General features: G+C 40.5%; 1 protein-coding gene and 1 long non-coding RNA gene across 8 annotated transcripts in view; both read left to right on the top strand.

Annotated features, from left to right (window-relative positions):
• The first annotated feature begins 498 nt into the window (after positions 1 to 498).
• LOC136999467 (uncharacterized) lies at positions 499 to 1,756 on the top strand. The gene is made up of 2 exons (XR_010889850.1): positions 499 to 660; positions 1,178 to 1,756. It is a non-coding gene; the product is annotated as an uncharacterized lncRNA (long non-coding RNA).
• A 656-nt stretch (positions 1,757 to 2,412) lies between these two features.
• The window catches only part of Ih (hyperpolarization activated cyclic nucleotide gated potassium channel Ih), a 120,853-nt gene continuing 113,171 nt past the window's right edge, over positions 2,413 to 10,094 (top strand). For all 7 annotated transcript variants that reach the window (XM_012375716.2, XM_012375715.2, XM_012375712.2 and 4 more), the window contains exons 1-2: positions 2,413 to 4,328; positions 6,978 to 7,884. In XM_012375716.2, coding sequence (XP_012231139.2) covers positions 7,553 to 7,884 — 332 coding nt within the window. In that variant the 5' untranslated portion in view covers positions 2,413 to 4,328; positions 6,978 to 7,552. The remainder of the gene's footprint in view (positions 4,329 to 6,977; positions 7,885 to 10,094) is intronic.

Genomic DNA, 10,094 nt, shown 5'->3' with positions numbered 1-10,094 from the left:
TCGGCAGCAAAAGAAAGGAAACAATACTTAAAATAAAAGATACATTTATATATTATATTCCATCAATAAAACCCGTATATTGCACGTTATATACAAAAATTGATTTTTTTATTGTTCTGCATTGATGAAAATCTTGATCCTTGATTTTTTAATATAACAAAGATCTATTTACTATACCAACCCATCAGATTACAGCCAACTTAAAAATAAGCATATTTCTCATAAAAGTTATTCTTGCGAATTACTTGTCTTCAAATCTAAATAAAAAGAAATAAATAGAAGTATAGAATTTTATTTTTCAAGCATTTTATACAAGTTGCTTTTGTTATATCAATAGTACACTTCCGCGGATAGAAAAAATTAACTTAATAATATTAAACACTGCAAAAAAATTAAAAAATGTTAGGAACAGAATAATTTCTTGCACCAAAAATCATGTTTTGAATCGCTTCCAGGTAGCGTCACGATGTGGCGCCCGAGTCAGGACGAGAGGGTGGCGATTTTTTGCTTCGGAGCGGCGCGATGGGTGACTAGAGAGGAGCGGAGAATGCACGGGCCAAGCCGCTGCCGTTGTCAACGGCGCGTAGCCATATCGATGAAGCAGTGCGAGGCCGGCTATCAGCCGCCTAACATCGACGTGTTGGGGTTACTCTTACATATGTAACACGGCTGCTGCAGAGACGCGCGCGCGTGCACACACACACACACACACACACAAATATGCACCTTCCTCCCACACACATACATACACATATTTAGATAAACAGATGGATGGATGGATGGATAGATAGATAGATAGATAGATAGATAGATAGATAGATAGATAGATAGATAGATAGATAGATAGATAGATAGATAGATAGATAGATAGATAGATAGATAGATAGATAGATAGATAGATAGATAGATAGATAGATAGATAGATAGATAGATAGATAGATAGATAGATAGATAGATAGATAGATAGATAAATAGATAGATAGATAGATAGATAGATAGATACATAGATAGATAGATAGATAGATAGATAGATAGATAGACGACAGACAGACAGACAGACAGACAGACAGACGGACGGACGGACGGACGGACAGACAGACAGACAAACAGACACATACAATAGTGCACGCTCTCCTATGTACGGAGAGTATCACTGTGTATCTCATATTCTGTCGAGTTCACATATGGAGCAGCAAGTAAAAGGCAGAAGAGTGGTGGAACTTTTTTTGTATGTATTTTGGTGAATATTGGTGAAAAAGAGGCTTTTCCTAAACCTTCATGCGGTATGCGTCATAACCGATAAGAACTCGTGCATGTTGCAATCTTTTACACATTAATAGTAACAATAAAAAGTCAAGTTGCTTCGCACCCCACGTTGAGGCCGAGAGATGACTGGAAACTCCAATAAGCGGAAAATGCGACAGAGTAGTGCGCGATAGAGGTCGACGGAAAGAGAGTACGGATGGGCGAGGCGGACGACGGAGAGGTTGAACAGAAGATGAAAAGCAGGAAAAAGGCAGGTGAAAAAAAACTGGAATAGTAAAAGTGTAAAATGTAAAAAGGAAGATGCGATAAGTAAGCAAGACAAATTAAAAAAAAAACTTGTAAAGAAGAATCAAATAAGATAGACGACAAACAAAAAAGAATTTAAAAAAAACAAAGAAAAATGTGGGTGATGAGATAAGAAAGCAAGAGATAGCAGAAAGCCTGGAAAAACTCAAAAAGGAAGAACTGAGTGAGCGAGAAGAGAGGGGGAAAGAGACAGAGAGGAGAGCTTGCGCGAGAAGCGGAGGAACGTGGAGGAGGACCAACCGTGGTGCCGAATGTGGAGTTCGGAGTACGGTATTCGCCGCCAGCCGGGGACCGCCGTCGAGCAGCCAGTTTCCGCCCGCGCTCGATTCACGGAGTCGTCCTCATCGCTGTCGGCGAGTCGTGCTCTCGGTACGTAAGATCCTTCGTTAAGAATCGAGGCAGTCACCCGGTAGAGTCCTTCTGTTCATCGGGATTCGCTCATAATTCGAATCATCCTCAAACGCACCGGACAACGACACGAGAGTCCTTGCGACGACGACGACGACGACGACGACGACGACGACGACGACGACGACGACGACAACGACGACGACGACGACGACGACGATCACGAAGACGGCGACAACCACGACTACGACCACGACCACGACAACGACGACTAGCACCGCCTTCAGAACGACTACGACGACCACAAGGACGACTACGACCACAACCACGACGACGACGACGACGACGACGACGACGACGACGACGGCGACGACGACGACGGCGACGGCGACGGCGACGACGACAACGAAACGACAGTATCACAGTTACGCGAGTCGTGTGTCACGGAGTGGATTAGGCGGAGTGACCATCGGGATCCTGTTCCCTTCGCGATGAGAGTGCGACGTACAGATGGTGCGCGATGACGCGATTGCATCCATCACGACGACGATGACGCGTCGTCGCAACCGAGTGAGAGTGCAATGGAAGAGCAGCACGTCGCGATCAGACGTACGTCGTCCTGAACCGCAAGTGAAAATGTCGTCGCGTAAAAATTCGTAGTGACACTCGTAAAAATTCAAGATTTGCGAAATGAGCGTTAACAAATGCACAACTATTTGACTGTGAGACCCCAGAAAAATCTCTTCTTTCTCGTATATTCTGTACTTGATTTATCGAATATCTTGTTTCACCTCATATTCACAATATTATTCCGATTTATTGAAATGGCACCAACCTCGCAACAAGAGGTAGTTATGATGAAACTCGGACGGTTCGGAGCATTCGCAACACACGGTAGAAGTGTGCAGGTGTCGACCGATAGAATCCAGCGATAGGATCCGTGCGAAAGTTGCCGGTCGTATCGCCCTGTCGTGAACGACTACTGAGAACGCGTGCCCATCCCAACGGCAGTCCTCGTCATCGAGAGACAAGACGATTCTGTGCCGGCACACAGTCGGCAGTCGACACGGGCACAGAGAGGACGATGGCATCGTGTGCCGCGTGCTCCCCCAGGAAGCCGACAGCTCAACCGCGGAAGAGCTCGCGCGTAAATTCGTGCCACAGCGCGGACAGCAGTTCGAGTCGTCATCGCTCCAAGTCAATAGTAATAGCAACAGCAACGAACGAGCACAACAGAGAGCAACAGCAGCGACAGCAGACAACCTTCTGCGACGCAGCAACGAGATCGGTGGCTACCGTCGTGCGACGTTCACCACGATTCGGCAGTTGTTGGCGGCAGTTGGTGGTCCAGCGTTGTCGAGTGATAGTTCTTGTTCCTTTCCTCCGGGCGACAAGTCAAGGACGAGAAGAGAGAGGGTGAAGGGTGAGAGAAATTCCCCGCGCGCACACATCGGCCAGGGAACAGAGTCGAAGCTGTGTCGAAAAGAAAGTTTCTGCAGGGGGGAGGGGGAGGGGGGAGGGACCAGGAAACACACGCGCAAGGATGATCGATAACGCCGCCGAGTCGGAGGCCGGGATCGGTGATCGGGCTTGTTAGAGGTGAGAGGAAGATGCAGCAATCCGTCCGCAGCAATCGCAGTAGATGAAGAGGATAAACAATCGACGCGGAAATCGATCGAAGCGCAGAAACGCCTGTTGGTTGATCGCCGCACGGATCATCGCCGTTAACGACGAGTGATAAAGAGAGAAATCGAGGGAAAGAGATAAAGAACGTTGCGATCGGCTCCCCTTCCTTCTCGAAGGTGATCGCGTCAAAAACAAAAAGTATGCCTGATGAGCGATGGAGATATGGCGAGGATATCGCGACGAATATCGCGCGAGAAGGCGCGCACGAGGATCTGCTATCAATTCGCGACTGTGATTTCTAAGTCTAAGATTATATTACCACATAAAAATTGTCAGCAAGTATTGACAAACGCAAGAAAATCGTCCATTGTGATATTATGATATATAAACGAGATATATCCCCCCTCGATCGTGAGAGGGGAGAGTAAGCACCCACGTGCGCTCTCACGGGAAACCACCGACGATGGGCCAAGCATGAATGAATGAACGTTCGCGACGCGAGACGCGATGGCAAAGAGTGCGGTACGTAATGCGAGTGTGTTCGATCGGGATAATAATCGGCTTCATCGCGGTGCTCGTGCGTCGAATTCGTGGACTGTGATAACATTGATTTAATCCGAGACCCGTTATCCGATCTCACCGAGAAGACGTCGAGGAGACGACGCCGGTACTTAATTGCGCCTGCACTAACGTGCGTGCAGGGATGAGAGAGATCGAGATGGGATGATGAATCGCCATCTGTGCGGGATTTTATTCGTCACTACATCCCAATAGATTGCCAGGTGCGTATTTGTGCAAAAGAACATACCTAATGTACGATTGTTGTCTTTGGTGATATTAACATTGAGTCATCCAAAATGAATAGACGGACTCAAGAAAAGACTCAAAAAGGAGCACAAGAAGGCGTTTTCTGTAAAGAAACAAAAAAGAAATTAAAAAACTGAAAAATATGAAAATTTTAAGTAAATTAGAAACAAAGATACAAAGATACAAACACACACAAAAAACACAATAATAATATATTTATATAAAAATTAATTTTTATTGTTTAGCTCGGAAATTGAAATGAAACTTTTCCATCGATATTTTGAGATAGCAGCTATTCCATTGTCATATATTTTCATATTTTAAAATTAAAGTAATTTGCTTAAGAAATTACGATTAGACAAAAAGAAAAACTTAACAAAATACATCGCATTATATATCGCCTATTATCGAGTTCCCCGTATTTAATTAAAAATGTTGAATTTACTATTTGTGCAACATACTGGATTGCAATGTCGGCTTTATTCTTCAATTTGAATAAAATTTAACGAAAAATTAACTTAGTTTTCTCAATTAATTTAGCAGAAAAATATTGATGACGTTTAATGTTTTTACATTAATGGTATAGTTGTATCCCAATGTAACTAAAATTATTTTAATAACTAGCACAAAGATATATTATATATGGACTACGTTTGTAGTTTTTCAGCCATGAGAATATATTTATTAATGTATTGCTATATATTAAACTTTACTTGTATTTTAATCGGATAAAAAGAAGTGTTTTACTTTAAACACAATTATTTTTCATTTTACTAATTGTAAGTATCACATGACAGTTTGTACTGATATAGATTATGTGTTAGCTATTATTAGAATTTATGGGAGATTATCATTTTCTATTAAAGGAGTAGTGGAGGCAATCGTTTAATAAATTTAACAATCTAAACATGCAATGTCACATTTAATAGTATTTTTCAACTAATTTCTATAGAGAGTAACAGCTGTTATCAATGTGGCAGATTTCTAAATAATTTTTTCCTAGACGGAGATTTCCTATATTTTTCTATCTATTACCAACAATAATCGATCAACTTGATTTTAGTCGTGTTTCGACTAAAGTCGAAATTTTCAAAAAAGCTTTTTAATGATTTTTTATATACCGCAGTGGAATTTTGGCATTTTATAAAAAAGATACATTTCACGTTGCTGCAAAAAAACTTGATTCTGTGTTCTTTATACATAAATAACATTACAAAAATAACAATTAAGCACACAACTTATTGCGAGTGTTGCGATCGCATCTTTTTACAATTGATCGCAGTGTCCCAGAAGAAAATGTATATGACGCAACTCTCGTAGCAGTACACCTTCTATGTGACACAATTCAATACTTGGCACATAATTATTAAAGTTGATCAGATATTCAATGTGCGAAATCCGATACACGTGTGTTACAAATCCGAGTGCAGAATATTTTAAAATCTGATTTTTGTTTCTCGCGGCGCAGGATGCACAGCGAAGAAGAAAGTTTCCGGACGCGCGCAGAAGGAATTTTCCAATAACGTGATACTCGCTGGTATTTTTCAATTTAAAGTTTAACGAGGGCTATACGGCCTATCATCTTTAATACGACGCTGAAATTTATACCAAAAACGATGGAGAGAATATTGTCGTTTCCCATTATAGTCCGTCTCTTCCTTTCCGTTCTGTATCAGCCGCGAAATAACGACACCTCGAAACCCTCGATTTACTTGTCGCATTAATCAGAAAAATTGTTCGATAGTGAACTCTACACAAAACAATTCAGATGATACTTTTCTCTTCTCTTGATGCACTCATTTTGATTACACGTTATACGAGAAATGTCGCAACATTTCCATACGAGCCGGTCGGATAACGATTTTCGTACCAATAGAGGAGTAAACAAGTAGCGTGCCTTCGACAAACTCCTTTGTCAAGTTTGTCATACATTAAAATTCAACGCGCACATATTTATTGCTTATTTCGCAAAGTGGTTTCGAACAACTATACAGCTCGATCGGCTTTCAAGACATAGTGTCACTAAATTGGCAAAGTATCGTAAACATTTGTTAACTCGGTGAATTTTATAACGTCACTTGCTCTTGTATATTCAAGCTCCAATATTTTTCTGATTCATGGCTATTTCACTTTTTGTACATTCATCTTCGTTGGTATTCCGTGTTATTGCAATACAATGCAATTGCAATACAATGTTTCAGCATGTATCAGTGATTCAACTTGCATAATCACGGCTGTAAATCGTGAAACTTGGACGCTTAAATTGTGAAACACATAATTGTTTGATTTTCAATGCGAGTAAAACTATATTTTATCATACAATGCATCTTTAATACTGATAAAAAATTGATAGAAATCTTAAAAAATGAGATTCAGATAAAGAAATTTTTTTAATTTTAAGATTTGATTTTGGAAAATTGAAACATATGCGCATATATTGTCATTTTGCTACAATAATTTACACTCCATACATAAATTGCATAAAATAAATCGAGACAAAATGTAACTTTTAATTCTTCATGATAAATCGTTCTCCCACCCAACGTCATTAATTATGTACTCTCTCTCTTCAACGTTTCTTACGAATCATCCATTATTATATCTTTCTGTTTTCCATATTTCAGCGGCACGTACGCACGCACGTACGCAAGATTTATTCCGTTGCTGAAAGAAGAAAAGCTCAACTAACAACCGAGCGACAATCTAAGGCGAAAATTAATAAAATCGCGGCCGAAAAACACGGCTCAAAGCTGGCCGGTGATTAAAGATAATTAATGAAAAAAAAAAAAAAAATTATATATATATAAAAGATATACATACGCAGAATACAAGTGAGAGAGAACCGGAAGGAAGAGAAAGCTGCGTGCAAGGAAGCGCGTGAAGAACGTAGTGGTCAAGTGCAGTAACCGAGTTCAGTGTGTGTGTACCACCCCCTGGGTACGGGGGGTGGCACAGAAACGCCGCCAGCGTGGGTGCCGGTGCCGCAGGGGCGCGCCTGGCCCGTCGGCTCGCCCGCAGATTAGCACGCCGACTTGTGGCTACCTCGGGCCCCTTCCGGCGTACCGGCCTGGCAACTTCGGCGGGCCTCACGTCGGCGGCGGTGGCCGTGGCGGCCCAAGGGGAGCCTCACGCTCCCCCAGCAGCCGCGCCACGCCGCGCCACACCGAACGGAAGCGCCAGCCCGATCTCGGGTTTGGCCATGACAACTACAGGCTACACAACGACGGTGATGATGGCAACAACGACGCCGACGACGACAACCATCACCACCACCATCACCGCCGCTGCCACCAGCACCAGCATCAACACCAACATCACTACCACCACCGCCACTACCACCACTACTGCTACTACCACCACTACTACCATCGCCACCGCCACCGCCACCATCGCCGCCGCCGCCGCCGCCGCCACCACCACAACCACTACGACGACGACCACCACCACCACCACCACCATCACCACCAGCACGAGTCGCAACAAGAACAGAGCGATGTCCGTGAGAAGCTTGCACCGGCGCGTCTCTCATCCGTAAGTTATGGTCTAGGAGTTTGAAGCGGTTATCGCGTTATGAAGCGGGCGAGAACCGGGAAACACCTCGAGTTATCACCGACTGTTTCTATATTATTCACGTACTTCCCCACGCGCGTTACAACACGAAGGACACAGTTCACGCTGTCTGTGATTATCGACAAGATCGGTGATTAGTTTTTAGCAGCCGGCTCTCTCTCTCTCTTGAAACCTTAACTTTTCAAGTGTGAATGGCAATTACAGTTAAAAACTATAATATTATATGCACACACACCACACACACACACACACGTGTGTGTGTGTGTGTGTGTGTGCATGGTGTATGATATAAAAAAGATAGTATTTAAAAACTGCATTTAAAATTTTGAAACAAGTAAACAATTTATTAAAAAATTCATAAAACTATTTTTAGTTTTTAATAACAAATAAGATTTACAATTACAATGTTACAATTATAATAATTTAACAGATATTTAAAATGACATTTTTGCAATATTCAATATGCAAATATTTCAACTTAGACCATAAATATACAGTTATTTCAATTGTCGCAAGAAAATAACATCAACATGACAATATCATTGAAAAATCAGTGAGCTAAGTCCCCGAAGAATGTAGTAAATGCATTCTATCCTGCTGAGGCTTGCAAATGACGTCACTTCTGTTATCGAAAATCAAGTCGCTTCGAAAGCTTTCATGCGGTGCTCGAGTCGCTAAACTTAGCTCCGCTCATGACCAGCAGTAAAACACAAGATTCCGATATCTGTGCGCAATTGAGAAACTTTGAACCAATCCTCTCGTGTGTAGATATCTTATATCGTAAAATATAAGAATACGGGAAATACTTGGTACGATAGATTTACTTGTCTGATACTCGCTGCAAAAGTTTCCGTTTATATTCCTAAACAGCTATCAAAAATTTACTTTCATCGATAATAATTAAGCAAACAAGAAACTCGTGTTCACGTTCGTGTGGTATCTCATTTTCGTTTATCTGTCTTTACTGTTAATATTTTTCTACTACTCACGATGTTAATTCCTCGGTATAAATATTTTTATTTATGCATTACGTTTTATTTATATCATATATTTTTATATATTATGTACTATTTCTTTATATTTTTCACACTCTTCGTTATCGTTATATTTATATATATATATATATATATATATTTTTTTTTTTTGTTTTTTTATACATTTTTGCATTTTTACATCTATTTAGCTTTTTAGAGTCAGCTGGCTATATATAAAAAAAAGAGTTTTGATTATTTTTAACAGTCATCAAATGCTTTACATTAGTCTTGAATTTATTTATTAGTTTCCTTAAGCTCTGCGTTTGGAACTTGTTACATCATACTATTAATCTTTCTCATACAATTTCTCATGCTGATCAATTTTTCTTTTTTCTCCAAATTCACCATGTTTTATTCTTAAATGTGACCTACCATCGGGGATTATCTCGGGCGCATTATTAGGAAGATGTTAGCGAAAACATGCATAAAACAAGTAATTTAATAAGTAAAATTAAAACTGCAGCACGCAGACATTCGTCAACACGGAATAAAGAACATTAAACATGTTAACTATTCGTTAAACGCGTGACGCTTGTTGTCACGCTAGTGAAAGTAGTTTCAGAGATTTGCACATAAGACTATTACGGCAGAGATTCATTGACATTTGTCAAAGTAATATAAGATATTATTATTATCGGAAAGTAAAAAGCGCTGTCTGTTTTAATCTCTCGATTTTGATTCATGATGTAGCAAGACGAAAAAATTATACCAATTCACATTATTATTATTATTACATAAGAACGTCCAAATGCCATGCTAACGTTCTTAATACTTCCAAACTGTCACTAATGATCTGAAAGTTCGCACATTTCTTAGGTCGGATAATACCTTCGAGTTAAAAGAAAATGATCCAGTATTTAAACTACTTCGTTAAGTCAATCGTATTGAATTGAAGAGTGTACTTGCGGAGAATCGCGTAAAAATGTCCAATGATTTGTGTGTAACCGATTGATTCTACGAAAAATAAACGTGACACCGCATTAGTTTCTAACGATAAAAGTGATTTTAAAAGCATGGAAAAATTATGACTGTTAAGAATTCTCTGAATTAAGATGTCACAGCAGAATAAAATCGACGATTCATGCAATCTCCGCTAATAAAAATAAAATTTGCCATCGATTGTATTATCGCGAGCAA

This window comes from Linepithema humile, chromosome 4 (assembly GCF_040581485.1).
Source record: "Linepithema humile isolate Giens D197 chromosome 4, Lhum_UNIL_v1.0, whole genome shotgun sequence".
Classification (NCBI taxonomy): domain Eukaryota; kingdom Metazoa; phylum Arthropoda; class Insecta; order Hymenoptera; family Formicidae; genus Linepithema; species Linepithema humile.
Note: the sequence above shows the minus strand (reverse complement) of the source record. Positions and strands in the feature narration are given on the sequence as shown.